The 16622-nt window shown below is 38.4% G+C and overlaps 1 protein-coding gene across 1 annotated transcript in view; it reads right to left on the reverse strand.

The window, feature by feature from the left end:
* Positions 1 to 16567, reverse strand: part of HS2ST1 (heparan sulfate 2-O-sulfotransferase 1) — an 81813-nt gene extending 65246 nt beyond the window's left edge. The window contains exon 1 of the mRNA XM_068406993.1: positions 16311 to 16567. Coding sequence (XP_068263094.1) covers positions 16311 to 16434 — 124 coding nt within the window. The 5' untranslated portion in view covers positions 16435 to 16567. The remainder of the gene's footprint in view (positions 1 to 16310) is intronic.
* Positions 16568 to 16622: the final 55 nt, after the last annotated feature.

The following is a 16622-nucleotide window of genomic DNA, read 5'->3' on the forward strand; positions in this document are numbered from 1 at the left end:
GTATCTCATAAGGGATTTTTAAAGAAGTCCCTCAGTGACTGTTCCACAAATTCCAGTAACAGAAATACTGCAGCAAGTTTTCCACTTAAAACAGTAGAGCCATATATTGTCATTAGAGAAGGAACACTGTTAAAATATGACCAATTTCAGCTCTGTGGTTTCAGATCAATATAGAAAGTCTTCACGGAACGAATAAGACTCCTTGAAAGACTACATTTCATCTTTGCAGACCCGGGGGGGGCAGGGGGTAAAAAAATAAGAAAAAAAAACCATCAATACATGAGAGGTTGTTTTCCAGAATGTTATGAAATGTTATCATCTTACAAGCAATTTTACACGTCTTTTCTGTTAACAGCATCATTTACAGTACACTGTTCTCCTTAGCTGATTTTATTTAACTTACTGCTGAGTAAGTGGTATTCAAGCTGCTCACAGGAAGAAACCATGGAAGTGTCAAAGCAGGTTAAATTCTTGAAATAGCCAGTGAGCTCCCAAGGCCAACAGACTACTGCTTATTTAAGGAACAGAATAATAAGCATAACACATTCGTCCATATACACATTAAACATACGATAGTCTTTAATAGTATGATTTTATTATGAGGTACTGTGCAGAAGTTATATACTGTCCTGAAACAGTCATCAGTCTTCTAAACGTACGCTCTCTCCTCTGAAACATTAGTTTAATGAGCTTAATTCCAATTAATCTAAAAACTAACTAACTAATCTATAAAGGTTTTATTTCAATGCCTACTGAACATAGTTATTTAAATAATTAGCATTCTAAATGGACTAATAACTAAAAATATTTCAGGAAATCCTTTAACCCCAACTATAAAGATTCTCCCAGCACTAAGATGGGTGCAGGACTCCAAGGGAAGAAATTGCTCTATATTCCGTGTGATGTACAACCAAACAAATGGCACAGAAAGAAGAGAAGACCCGTAAACCTCTATTTTGTAGTAACTTCAGGGCAACACACATCATGAACAGACTGATGCTTAAATCTACATCATAATGCAGCACTTCAGAAACATGCAAGTGAACTGTGGAACAAATACCTAGGCAGAAGCATGCTTAGAGAAGCCAAGTTCATATCTGCAAGAGAGGCTGCAGTAGCCTGAGTAAATGTACTAGCTCATCCAAACCTAACTCATGTAGCTTTAAACAGGGTAAGGGAGACTTAGCAGTTCTCTGACAGGCGACACAAGGATACCAATAAGGTCTTCTATCCATAGCAATATTTCTGTAATTTGTATGAAGAAATATCAAGTTTAAACTCGAGTATAAATACAAACAGTGGCTTTTTGAACATACACAAGTTTATAATGTCACATACCTGTAATATACCTGTGAAGGACATCGATAAAACAGATAGACTGTATCATTTCTGTATCAGGGTGGTCCCTACGGATATTTTTAAAATTACTTTCCATATGAAATATGAAGACTTTTTCATTTATATTTTTCCCCCTCATATAAACCAATAATCTATATCCTTAGGACTCCACAGACAGGGGGAGCAGAGGCAGATGTGTTACTGAACATTTCCATGCTTGATGGCCATTAGTGGCCCACACCATTAGTACTAACCTTCTCTGATCCTGTCATCTCTGGTATTGCTAGGAATCATCACAAGACCCTACAGCCCCAACCTTCCCCCTGCTTCAACTACGGACTCTTTAAAAGATGTGGGAAAATTACTTTCCCCAACAGACTCTGTTTTATTTGATTGTTACTCCATGTTACAAGGCTGTACTTTATAGTCTGTAAAAGTTGTTCTGTTCAGTCAGTGGTTCACAAATTAACCTGTAAAATGGCAAAAAGCTCAATAAAAAATGTTCTTCATTCTAACATCGTAGCCAAAGCTCACAGAGCATAAAAGGGAACATTTCCACAAAACACACAAACAAGAAAAGTCATATGCATTTTGTTGATCCACTGGCTAGACCACTCAACGCAAGAGATCTTAAATTTTCATTAGAAAACGCCACTCCAGCAGTTGGCATTAGTAAATGTTCTTCTTGGATGTTCACTTTAAAAAAAACAAACACACACACACATCCCCTGGAAAAACAAATAAACAAACAAACAAAACACCAAACCCAATAGTTACTTCTATGCCAAAACAAAGTTTAGCTTTTTAGCAACCAATCATGAAAGACAGTGTCACTGCATAGTTTTTATTCCAACTATTACAAAATAAAAACTACTAGTCATAAGACTGCCACCAGAATTGTTAATATGCGAGTCTATCACATTAACATTCTCCATTACAAGTTACACTGAAATTTTCTGGTCAAAGCAATCCCTTTATTAAAAAAAAATCCAAAGCACTCTAAATTCACCTGAAATAAGCCTGCAGTTAAAACAAACAAACAAAAAACCCAAAAATCAAATTTAGAATGCTAAGCATCTAGTTAATGCTTTAACTACTACCCTACACAAAATCAGGTCTGGTTCTAGTTTGGAAACACAACTACTTCATTTAACAAGCATTCTGTGATGCTGCTGGAGGGTTACAGTCACAGAATGATTAATAAGTTCTAAACTGCAATTTAGGAAGTTTGCTTTAGATCAGACTATCTTTTATTCAGAAAAAAAGCAATCAAGCATAACTAATTTTTACATTTGTAAATCAGTACTTCTGTCAAGGCAGCAGAGTACAATAAAACAATAGCACTAAAATGTGTAATTATTGCAGTAAGCCTCAGTCATAGTTTGGAAAAGTGCCAACTGATACTTATTTTCTAAATAATGTTAGAGAAAAACAGCCACCATTATCCAAGAATACTTTTGGCAACTAATTTATATGCTTTTTGACATATGCTAACAGTTCTTGAACCATACACCTCCTAGAAACTTTGCATTTGGTAATAATTTAAGTGTCATACTTTTCAAGGAATGTTGGGATATTTTTACCTAATTTTGACCTTGCATTTCGATCAAACAGGAAGCAGCGATAAACTTAAGAAAACAATTATCCTCAAATCATTATGTTCTTTCCGTCTACAAACTGCCTAAATCAAGGATTCTTTGCTCTGAAAGCAAACCAAACACTCCAAACCTGTATGAGGGTCTCCCTGGGACAAGACAAGGACATGCACACAACCCGTCAGCATACACTATGTTCCAAGATTCCATCTTGTGCAGCATGCAATTGCTTAAATCTTGTCACCACAAAACGCCGTATATTAAATACCACAGGAAAATTATGAAGGGTGCTACTGAAATTACACAAGACAACAAGTTTAGTCAGGTTCGAAATCAATGCACTTCTGATCCTTAAATACCACAGGTTTTTTAGCTCCTCAAATTCCTTGTAACAAAGGTTCTGAACAAATGAAAAAGAACAATCCCTTTTTACGGTTTTATGTCTGTACTTGGTTAACCCTTATCAATTGGTAAAGCTTTAAACTACCTGGTAGTTCTGCCCAATATGTATTTGTAAGGTCTAGACATTTTTCTAGAGAGAAGCCAAATATTCTTGCCAATTTAGGTCACTATTTAATTGTGGAACCTGATACAGCAAAGGTTGAAGGATTAACCAAATTTGCAGAGAGTTTGTAGATACACGATTCCATCAAGGGCAGAAAAGTAATCCAAATCAATTCCTGGATATCTGAGAGGATTTTCATATAGGTTTCTCTTGCACACTAGTTATCTCTAGAGTGCCATCTCATGTTTACATTCACATGCACTTACTAATATATATTAAGTAAAGTAAAACAGATGTAGATTGTATCCCTGTTATTTCACGTTCCTGCTGCTACATGAATCCTTGACAGATTTTGTTGCTTAAGTGTCATGTTGTTAGACATTTAGTAGGTTTCTTTATACTTAAAAAGCACATGATGTAAGTGCTATTTTTATTTCCATATTGTTTTAAGATGGCATAACAATGAGAGGAAGCAAGACTATAAAAAGTTTACCCTGTTTTCCAACATTCATTCTTGAAAACTAGTATTTCAATCTGTTAACATTTAAAACCTTTTCTCATCATCTCCAGCAAAAAAAAATATTCTGTATGTAAATTTTATAGCACCAGTTTAAGAAATGTAAGTTATTACAGCCCGTTACTTACCACAAAACAATATGTGCTTTTAACTGCAACCTTGACACAAGCTTCCACCACTCAGAGAGTGCATGTATTTAAAACTTACACACAATCACCACTAATGCTCCTGGAAAATATAAAAATGGTCATTCAGTTTCTAGGGGCTTTTTTCTATGGCATAGAACAAGGGAAAAAAAAAAAAGAAAAAACCTCTTTCAATATCTTCATTCCTCCTTTTCTTTAAACTTGATATGTGAATAATTTATCATCTATTTCTCTTGCCTAATTCTCATCTTAAGACTGCCTTGCCATCTGCACTATGCAATCACACATAAGTAGGCACATAAAAATCACTAGAAACAATGCTTTGGGTTGCTCCAATGACCACAAATGTTTAGAAAAATGCTCCCACAAACATGTTAGCAAGACCATGTTTTTCAGAGTATGGTTTGGTAAGCACAGACAGGAAAACCAGAAGAGGATACATATAAATGTTTTACTGTTTGATTTATTGTTTCTTTCTGCTTTTAAACCACCACCTCAGTTTTGTGTTGCTTTTTCACATCAGAAAGGAGAGGAGGGTTTAACAGTATTGTAGAGGGTAAATGACAAAGCAATAGGAATCAGAAGCAAGTACATTTTCAGATTGTTTAGAGCAAAGCCAGCCTTGAAAATAAGCGTATTCCCCAATACTCTCTGCCTTTTTGTTGGGATCAGACAGACTGTGGGTAGCTCTCACATACAAAAGTTGCACTGATCCTCACATACACATCCTTTCTACTCCTCATTTCCCCTCTTTGAAAGTTCATCTTTAATATTCTCCTCTAAGCTTGACCACGTGCTTACAAGATAAATTTGCCTTTAGGCCAAACGCATTTAACATGCTTCATGAATAACCAAGCAGCCTGACAAATATCCTCTACCAATTTTTTCTGGGTTGGATGAAGGGGTGGCTGTCCTTTCCTGCACAGAAGCAAACATATGCCATCTCTGCAGCTCAAAGCCCTAAGCATTAAGCTAAACAGAAATCAAGAGTGCTTTAACTTCATGCTCCATGCTCTGATGTCTGCTGGCAGAGGAGCTGGGCACACCTGTGGTTACCACCCTGGCCAGCAATGGGGTGATACTCTCCTGCAAAAGTGCCAGGCACACTGCTGGGCGAACAACATTTTATGTGCCCACTGCTAACTTTGACAGCTCATCTGTCGGTCTTGTGACTTCTCAAGCCCTCTTATGCACCTCCATGACTGACAGCAATTTTACTTCATTAACCACTCCAAAATCTCACCTCAAAATTCAAAACTTTGGAATAAACGTTGCTCCAACTGAATTCCGTGGAAAAGTTTTTACGTAACACTAACTACTTTGGCCACTGAATAGTTTCAAAGACAAAATTCAAGTCTGTACCAGACATGACAGGTTATGAACACTGCTATGTTTAAATGTAAGCTTAGACTGGTATTTCTGGTCATTCAGCCTTTGCTTTTGGCTCAGAAAGCATGTTTGTGAGGCAGTTCAAGGACTAGAATAAATACCACTAGCCTACTAGAAAGTAAGGTCTTCTGGTACTTCTCATAGCAGAAAACACCTAGACTACCACATACATATTAAACACAGACTATAACCCTAATTTAGAAGTACAAATCAAGCAGTATACCAGAAATTTTCCAGGGTTTTTTTTTTTACAGCTTGATCAAACAGAAACATGAAGTACACTCCTGTTGAAGATAAGTTTAAACCTTAAACAGGTCCTGCTAAACCACTGGAGCTACTGCAAGTTTTGTCTTCACTCAAACCAAGAGCAGCTGCACAAGTAGCACGTTAGGATTAACAACTTAGAGAGCAAAGGGAGGGAAGCCCAGAAGTATCCCTACTAAATGATGATACTCCAAAAGGTCATTTTGTAGACAAGAACATTCTCCAAAAAGCAAATACACTTCTACTATGAAATGCCATCTTTGTAAGTGAAATGGAGTTCAAACACATACTCTGTCCAATCCCACTTTACGCACTTTGAAGTTATCAAATTGGACAGCAAGATCTAATTGCTTCATCATAAGACAGCAGACTATTTATTAGGTACTTATCTTCAAAAGCTTGCCTCGTTGGCAGCATCACCCAAGCTAATATAAAACAGTTAATTTGCCTAAAAACCTATTAAAACAGACTAAATTATTCTCAGATAAGCACAAGGACTTTGTAAGATTCTTTTGTTTGGCTTTTTAAAAAAAGAAATAAAAAATAAGAGGGGTAAACTATAAGACATTCAATATTACCAAAGGCACTAAACTTGACTAAGGGAAAGCATTTTAGTGCTATGGTCATCCCAGCACAGTTCACAGGATAATGTATCAAGAATAGCATGCAACTATACATATTTTGCCAGGAAAATATTTTTTCTCACTTTTAAGAGTACACACTGCTGAAGTATTACTGACAAATGAGATGCTGAAAAATCTTGGCTTCAAAGTTGTCAGTGGGAGTGCAGCTGAAATAGGATTCTACCTATGAAACACTTCATTCAACACCAAGATACAAAAAAATCTGACATTATGACTTTGTTTCTGAAAACATGGATCCTCATATAAGATATTTTGTGTACTGGGTACAAAATCACATCTTCAGAAAGGGATCAGAGTGTGTTTATAAACACCCTGTGCTCAAGAGCATTTTGGTCAATAGACAAGATGTAGTATTTTTGTCCTTTCAGCATGGGAATAAAACTTTTACTATAGACAATGGAAGGACATGGCTGGACTTAGCTTTTGTAAAAACTAATCCCCATTTTTTAAGGCAATAAAAAATTTGAAATTAGATCTTGCAAAAAGTTATTTTCTCCTCCTCAATTTACATCTGTCATTCAAATGCTAGAGAAGTCAAAATCTTAGACTGCTTTGTTTTGTTCTGGAGATGGTTGGTCTATTTAACGTGTCAGATTCTATAACTTTCACGTCCTACTTTTTGATTTCATTGCCTTTTACTCTAAATTTGTAAATCCTTCTCAAATTACAGAAATCCTTTGATCAGAATGAATGATCAAAATCAACTCCAATGTAATACAAGTGATTAACGTTTTGTATATTAAAACCCACTGCAAATGACACATGTTGCAAAAAGAGACTTCTACTACTGCAAAACCTCCTTCAAAGCCCCCCACAAAATCAGCAGAAAGAAATGCAAATATTTCAAAGAAAACACAGATATGCTATTTATGCAATCTTTCTGAATATGGTCAACAACAACATACCCAGAAAAGAAGACAACAGAAATACTGAAAATGGAAAGATACACAGGGAAGATTCAGGAGGAAAAAAAATAATTAAAATTAAATTAGCTGGATTTCCCTCTCCAATTTGCAGAATGCAAGAGGAACACGCATAGTCTCTGGTCAATTGCTCTCCTATCTCCAAGTTCCTTCATGTTCTTAACAGCCTTTTCGCACCTTTTTCAAAGTGAAAGAAAATGCTACTGCCTTTGAATCTCTTGTCCCAGAAAGATCAGTCCTACACTACAACACTGGAAAATACATACAATGGGGATGAAGAATATATATACATATAATATTATATTTATTACGACTATATACATTATAAATGTATATATTCCTTAATCTCCCTTGTGTGTGTATTTTTTAATATATATTAAAAAAAACAGAATAAAATAAGAGCTTCTCAGAGAAAACCACTACAGAAGTAAACGGGAAGATATGCATTTTAATTTAAGGAACCTAAGATCCCATCCCCACACTCTCTACAGTTTTACAGCAATTATGCACAAGGTTTGCATAAACACTTCAAAATCATCAAAAGCTGTTTTATCAAAACAGCACTTAAGTTTTACATATGTTTCAACACAAATTAGTATTCAGAATTAAACAGCAAGTAGACAAAAAAAGAAAAGTCAGCTGTCATTTTAAACTCTAACCGGATAGAGAGAGAGAACAGATGTAAAGGAAGGCAGACAAAGACTGGGCAAAGTGATAGATAGCTTCTTTCCAAATACTTTTTGTAATTTAATTATCTTATTAATTCTCTGACTGCCCTAGACTCCTAGCTACTCATGATGAATTTTGTCACTACCAGAAAGCTTGAATAATAATTATCATAGCAGTAATGTTACTGGAACCGTGATGACACAAGGATATTGCAAAGTAAGGACAACAATAACACACTGAATAGTAGAGACAATAAAAAGAAATGCATACGTAGCCGGGCTTCCTGCAGACACGTTTGCAAATAATACCTCTATGCTAAAAAAATGCTCTTAATTTTTAGCCATAAAAAGCTAAACTACAGCAATGAATTCATTACTTGGGAACATGCAGAAAATACAAAGCCAGACCCTGACACTCAAGGGCACATCCCGCAACAACACTGATGTCCTGATTGTCAGCATATTCCTGACACAAAACCATACATACATGTGCAACATGAATGCTTCTACAAGTACTGAGAATTTATACCTTTAGTGAAGTGCCTGGGCATACCAACTATTACCAGCACTAGCAGTATTTCTAATACAGGTAATTACTGATAGGAATGCCAAATGGAGGGACTTCGGTTCTCCAAAACTGAAAAGGTCAAGTGGAGGGGAGTTGGGGGGGGGGAATAAAGAACCAACTGACCCAATTCCAGGAAGGAAAGAGGGTGGCTTCTCTCTCCTAAGCGACTGAAGACTTCTCTGAATGCTGCCTTTCTCAAGATGCTGGGCTTTGAACACAACAGCTTTACAGGGCCACAAGTTTTTAGGAGAGTAGGCAAATCCAATAGAATTGATGGGCTTGAGCACGATGCGAAGCTAAGGGTTTAAATAAGATAGTGCCTGCCCCCCATCTAGATAGCGAGTAGGACAGAATGCAGTTAAGAGTCTGTACATATTTATGAGAGGCTGCAGCCAGCTGGCCAAATTTCAGATGCCTCTCTCAACACTGGACTCCTTTCACTCAGTCATTTATCTTTTCTTTCTGGTTGAAAATATAATGCAAATACACGTAACAGTTCAGCTATTTTTCTACAGCATGGCACTTTCATTATGCTTGCTAGGCTAGTATTTCAGATATATAAACAGATAAATAGCACCACATTTCAAGCAAAGCACTTACCATTATTTTAATATGGCTTTGACAAGGTTTAAATACACTTCAGATAAGTGACAAAAACTACAGATTGCACACAGTTACACAAAAAGGTTGTCTTTTGACACAACTAATTGATAATACATGGAGGATTCCATATGCAAAAGCATCTCATTTCCTGAAGAGGAGCAAGAATTCGAGGGAAGGCATTCATTATTATAATTCATCATTTTCCCCCGCGCGTGGCACTGGTGAGGCCGCACCTTCAATACTGTGTTCAGTTTTGGGCCCCTCACTGCAAGAAAGACATTGAGGTGCTGGAGAGAGTCCAAAGAAGGGCAATGAAGCTGGTGAAGGGTCTACAGCACAAGTCTCATGAGGAGTAGCTGAGGGAACTGAGGTTGTTTAGCCTGGAGAAAAGGAGGCTCAGGGGAGGTCTTATTCCTCTCTACAACTACCTGAAAGGAGGTTGTAGCGAGGTGGGTGTTAGTCTCTTCTCCCAGGTAACAAGTAATAGGACAAGAGGAAACAGCCTCAAGTTGTACCAGGGGAGGTTTAGATTGGACATCAGGAAAAATTTCTTCACCAAAAGGGTTTTCAAGAATTGGAACAGGCTGCCCAGGGAAGTGGTGGAGTCACCATCCCTGGAGCTATTTAAAAGACGTGCAGATGTGGTGTTTAGGGACATGGTTTAGTGGTGGACTTGGCAGTGCTGGATTAACGGCTGGACTTGATCTTAAAGGTCTTTTCCAACCAAAACAATTCTATGATTATTAGAAGACAAGACAAGTCTGGCCAGAAAAAGTCTAACAGTGAGTGACTCATGGTTGCCACTCAGTAGATCTGGAAATGACTTGTTCATGAACTGTTCAAACATCCCTAACTTCAACAGCCAGGGGCAATACAAAGCTGTGCAAAAAAAGAATCCAGCTGCAAATATGTCAGTTTTCTGAAATAAGGAAGAAAAAATTCCTAAGATCTATTTCACTTCAGATGTACATGATAAACTGGAAAGCAATGGTTTAACTCGTTCAACCAACTCCAAAGTTTAAGTCATTTAGCAAGGGCTGTTTTGGGCTTCTTTTTTTTTTTTAATATAGATACATTTTATATGTGTTTGTATACATAAATACAAACATATACATATGTCAGTCAATTTTAATTTAGTGGAGTATTTAGGGGTCTCTGGTTTTGTTAGGGATTTGCTGTGTTTTAAACCAGTTCCTTTGATAATAATCTCCAGTCAGAACTAAAAAAAAGACATAGTAACTTCCAACTATTCAATTTCAAAGGCACATAGTAGACATGAAAATTTTAGTTACTTTCTCCATGACCAGAAGTAGAAAACGGACAAGAAAAACAAAGGGAGCATTGGCACAGCATTACACCGTAATGTAAATGTTTTAGCTGCTTTATCACAGAGTAAATAAAGGCATTAAAAGTAGCTCTTTCTGATTTCCAGTAGTACTACCACTTTTCCTTTTACAGTGCCAAGCACATCACTGAAACCTGCTAGGTATTTCATTATTGAAATAATCTCATTTCCCTTCCTTTGTAGAAAAGCAATTATATGGAAGAACAGGGCCTAGAACCCCTTTAAAGACTTTCTCCTAAGTTTCTCAGCCTTGAACTAATTCCCTACCTCATACCTACCATTACCAAATCTGTAATATTGCATTAATTCACAAAGACGACTATCACGGCACTTGCATTTCTTTGGCTGTCCAACAAGCCGTTTCTATCCTACACAGCTGATTGTAATCGTGGCTCTCTTTCAGGATTTCCCTGGAGGATGGTATTTTAAGTCTTTGTGCTCTTCAACTTAAATTTGTGTGTTAAAAAGTGACACACATAGATATGTACTGTCCCAAACCTGACCTTTTCCAACAGAGAACGTAGAAGGATGCAGTGCCTTACCTGGTGATTACCTCCCCCACTGCAGTCCGTGGCTGAAGGGACTGGAGGTAGATGCTTCATCTGACCTCTCAAGCCGTTTCATCTCTCAGAACTAACCCCAAAATACCTCTAACAAAAATATCCCCTTGCCAGATGACTTTTCAGAACAGCACCTGCTATTAGAAGCAAAGGCACAGATCTCACCACATCACTAATTCTCAAACCTATTTCACCAAAAGCACGAGGACTGCAAACTAGGTACTACAATATTGAAGATTCTCATGTGCAGCCTTCCAGAAGAGGAAAGAAATTTTTCAAAAGTTTTGCCTCTTATTTCCACTGTTAGAAACAGATGTCGGAGTGCCAGTGAAAAGGGGTGAGATCAAGCCTCAGAGTCCATTAGCAAGTCTGAACTGTCTTGGTATGCACTCGGGAACGTGCACAGTTCTGTATTAGTCAAAATTCAGACATTACCAATTTCATTGAAAATGCAACAGCAGCAGCTGCAACACTTATTGCCCAAAAAGTTATAAATAAATATAAAATCACAAACAATAACATAATAAATAAATAAAATTCATACAATTGCTCTATATCACACTTTTTAATGTTAAGTACAAGTGTAGTATGGGAGTAGTTTAAAATTTATTCTGGAAGTGTCTGGAATGACTGTGGGCATGGTGAAAGGGAATGGTAAGCGGGAACTAAATGAAAAAGTATGATAGAGCCAGCAAGGCAAAGTGTAAAAATGTTTCACTGGCTGGAGATATACCGAGGAAGCAGCATTAAAACTCTTATTTCAGGAAACCCGGTACACAAGAAAACAGCTTCTGAAAGAATGCCTCGGGCTACTCAGCAGAAAATAATAACTATTGGGCAACAGAGCTATATTTAAAAGAAATGCTAGTAAATTATTTGCATAGCCGTGTGCAGCCAGAACTGCCAACAGTCACAAACTACTTTTCACAAATGAAGTTCAAGTATAAATAATATACTAATGAACCATGCATGCTCTATTATGAGGGACAACTTAAGTAGTTTTGTGAGGGATTTCCCAAACACATGCAACTGGCAGGCCTACTGACAGGAGATTTTTTTTTCCCCCCGAATGAAGGAAACATAAGATGCCTATTATTTCAACATCCTCAAAAAAGTATAAACTGTTATATTTCTAGAAATAAGATTTAATCATTGGGAGGATAAATCATTTAACTTCAAAGGAACAGTGGTTTGGTAGGTACTTGCGCAGTGCTTAGAAGGATATTAGCTCAGCAAGGGCTACAGGTGCTAGGAAACTACCTTAAAAAAATAATCAATTAATCATCGATTCCATTTTCTTCCCTGAGCTTAGGAAAAGAGCCTTAGCCTTTCAAATTGTTCACGTATTTAAAAAAAAAAAGTTTAAAAAACTAAAATATTAAGAATTTCTTTCAAATGACAGAAATCAAGGTGCTGAATTAACAGATATGAGCCAGAAGTTTATCACTTAGCAGAAGAAGCACTCCCACAATACAGCTAACCAGTGGTTCAACATGACCTGAAGCAATAATCTGAAACAGTAATAAAGCCGTTCAATCCTTGCTCTCCCTGTTATGGTATATTATGTTACTCAGACATAGACTGTTTTCAAAATCGAATATATAAGTATCACTAAACAGCTAGAAAGTAGCAGTATTACTTCATTTTCACCCCACTGAAGAGTAATCCTTCCCCGTCTGCTATCCTCACCTTCTCTGATCAATCCTACAGACTCTTTTGTGAATCAGGCATGGTCTTCCCCTACCCCTCTGCCCAACCTTGAAGTGCTTCTAGTACTTGCTATTGTAGAATAAAATTAATTTAACAGAAGAACTAGAACACATACAAACTTCCCTCTTCTCTTCCTTCTCCCCACCAATGCATTACAAAATGTTGCGGAGGAAAGAGAAGAGATGGCTGCGTTACTCCCAGCTGGATCATTTTTTTGATCCAACTCACCACGATCACTAATGGCAATGCAGGAGATGTCATGGCACATGTTTAATGCCATGCCATTCCAAGGGGATGGTCAGGCATTATTTCTGTTCCAGGAATGACAGTGCAAACCTCAACATTTGCCTTTCACATGCAGTGTTCTCTGTTAGGGCTGTGCATTCCTGGAGCTAATGGGCAAGTACCTACACCAGCCTTAAATAACAACATTAAAGTTCTCACTGGCAACTAGGGACAGCTTAGTCTGGAGAGAATGCTGATTTAGCTGCCCTTACAGGTAAACTTTAAAATAATACTAAAGATTAATAGCTGTATGTACAGATCTCACCAAAAAAGTACTTGAAACTGGGTTCTGACTGGGCTCTGCTTGTGATCTCACTGCTACAAACTATTTGTAAAGATCTTAAGAAGTCTAACAGCTGCAGAGACGTTACAATGAATATTTTAATTTTCTTTATTTTTTTAATTAGAGAGTTATCTTTCATATGATGAAGAAGCCCACAGGTTTACACATCCTTTTTAAACGATATTAGGATCATAATAATCTCGTCACAGAGGAAAAAAAGCAACATCAGCATTTGTGATGGTTGCTTGCTTCTATCTCCTGTACTTCTCAACTTAAAAAAAAAAGTTTGCCAGGGTGACTGAGTTTTACGTACATAAAGGCCTAAAGGAAGAAAGAGGTTCCCATTCTTTTTTCGCCCAGAAACATGCTCCAATTTCATGTTATAGGCAAGGTATTTTAAGATGTTGAACTGAAATTCAGCTCCTCCCAAGTCGTTCAGTACAGAAACAAGAGTTGCTCATATGCAAAGCAACTGGATAAAACATTTTCTACCAGAAAGTATGACTGAATATGATTAGAACTGCCAGTAAGATTGGGGAATTATTTTATTTGTTATCAAATCTGAAGTCATTTGGTTTTCCTAGTCATAGCCTAATTCTTACAATTACTTTCCAAGATGACAGTTTATCATCTGACATATCAACGCAAACCACAGCATAGTTCAAAACCCAATACCCAAATAATACGCAATGTGACTTCTAACACAAAGCACTCACTGAAAGACAACTGAAGGACCAAAAGAACTACTTTGTCATTATCATCCAATCATAGTATCGCTGCCTCTTCACACACACACACTCACACACACCCCGTTCTTTTGGGGGGCAGGGAGAAAGATTGGAATTCAAGTGCATTAGGCCAACTAATTAGTTTGTTTGGAGAAAACCATTCTCCATATTACAGCTCAGTAGAAATATCACTGACTATGATGGTAAAAAAAATTCTGTAATGAAACCTTAACATTTGCTAGTCATAAAATATATACCAAACATGTAAAAAGGGAGACATTCAGACAGGTGGAAGCTTTTTAAGAAAGCACACTCTCACGTTAAAAAAACAGAACCCGACCGAGGTCACAGCTATTGCAGAAAGCCCTTTTTCCCCTCCTTACACAGGTTTTAGACAATCACCAGTAAGTTGCTCACAAAGCAAATCTTTCCATCATACTTTTAATAAACTTTACAATAGTTTTCTCTTCTCCTTAAGAAATAAAATCAGCAGAACATAGTAATTAGATTCTTTTCCCAAAGCAGTATGAGCTGTGTATTTTAATCCTATAAAAATATATCTTAATCACGCCACTGCATATATATTAAGGAGGAAGAAGAAGTTTTACCAGCAAAATTCTTTATTCTCACATGCATTATGTTAATCTTTCCATGCCAGGAGGTAGATTTCCCTAATCACAGGATTGATGTAACATACACTGTCATCAACAGAGGCACGGAAGCCACTGGTACCAACCAACCAGTTTAAAACAGACAGATAAAAAATTCCACTGAACCTTGAGCGCTATCTTAACACCCGCTTGAATTATCTTCCAATTTCATTCATTTTCTTCTTCAAATTTTTGTTTACAGTTATTGAGACCCTGCAAAAGTTATACCTCGATAACTGGTACAAAATTTCAGTTGAAAAATATGCAGAGTAAGAATGTCCCATAATTCAAGCAGTCAATCACTGCCATTTCCAGGGTCCTAATCTCTAATTCAGTTCAGAGAGAGCAAGGTGGAAAAGAAATGCTGAGAAGTAAAATCCCAATGGCATTCATACAGCTCAACATTAAGCTATACTGACTCTGGCTCTGTTAGAAGCTCACTGTTAAACTTCCCATGTCACTCAAAGTCCACTTGTAGTTTTAACACCAGTAGGAACACGACGTGCACTTTTCTTCCTACAAACTTGAAGTGTTTGTAGTCTAAACATCTTAGTGCAGTGAAATAGTAAGAGAAAACAAATCAACAATGCTTTTAAACCAACCCCTGCACTTGTATACACTAGAAGTCTCAGTGCTCTGTTTTTACAACTCCTAGGCACCACAAACTAGGTTCAGAATGGTATTTTTTCACATCCTTGAGACCCTTAATTAAGAAATGTAAAATCTATGCAAGTTCTGCAGCCTTTTATGTACAACAGACAAACTAATAAGATGGTACCTACCAGACAGATATTACTCTAAAAAGGTCTTTTTAAGGCAGGAAAAGCAAAATAAATCTTAAAGGAGAGTTTTCAAGTTCATCATTATTCTGTTTAACTACAGCTCAGCGACAGTCTAGGAGATCACTAACTACTCAGCAAACTGCAGAAAATAACATCTTACATTCAATGACAGTAAAACAAATGACCCATTTGTCATGAAGAACAACGTCTATAGCTTTTCTTTTTTTTTTTTTTCACTGTGCTTTGCTTTGCAATGCCAAGCCTTAGTGAAATGTTTGAAGTAGAAATTAAACGTGAAGACGACAACGCGTTGCAGCAGCAGGCACCAGAACTAGACTCACTCTCGGCACCACTGCTGCTCCTCTTCTCCCTTCCCAGGTGCCTGCAGAAGGCACAGGCAGGCCAGCCCCTGCTCCTAATAGCTTTGAACACCGCTGCTCTTTTAAGAAAACCCATTTAGACACAGTAAAGAAATATTTATCTTTCCCACACCGATCCCTCCTAGGTCTCATGATCTCGCAAAACACACATACAAATGAACTCAAAGGCCAAGGCTGCTGCCTCTGCTGTTGACAGCCCCTCTGCAAAGTCCCCACACCGTGTTGATCCGGTCCTTTATCACTTCGGGCATGCAAACACAAGCCTCCACACGGGAAAAGTAGCGGTGCGTGTCCCCCCACCCCCGGCCCGGCGAGCCTGGCTGCCACCCCTTCGCGCTCCCGCCGCCGGGCCGGCTGCCCGCGCTGCCGTCCCCGCTGCCTCCCCGCGCCCTGCCCCGGCCCCCGGCCGCGCCCCGCCGCCGCTCACCCAGCTTGCCGCGGGACTCCTCCAGCTTCTGGATCTGGTTCTCCAGGAAGAGCACGGCCACCCCGAAGACCAGCACCGCCAGCAGCTGCAACTTGGGCGGCAGCATAATCCTGAGCAGCCCCATGAGCAGCAGCAGCAGCGCCGCCCGCCCGGGATCACGACATAACGCGGGGCCCGGCCGCGGAGGCCGGCGGGAGCCGCCGCCGCCGCAGCCGCCACAGGGATGGCGCGAGCGAGGGGAGCCGAGGGGAGCGCGGCTGGGGGCACGCGACAGGGCCCGCCGCCGCTCTCACATCGCCCCGCGGACGGACC

The sequence above is a fragment of the Nyctibius grandis genome, chromosome 8 (assembly GCF_013368605.1).
Source record: "Nyctibius grandis isolate bNycGra1 chromosome 8, bNycGra1.pri, whole genome shotgun sequence".
NCBI lineage: Eukaryota > Metazoa > Chordata > Aves > Nyctibiiformes > Nyctibiidae > Nyctibius > Nyctibius grandis.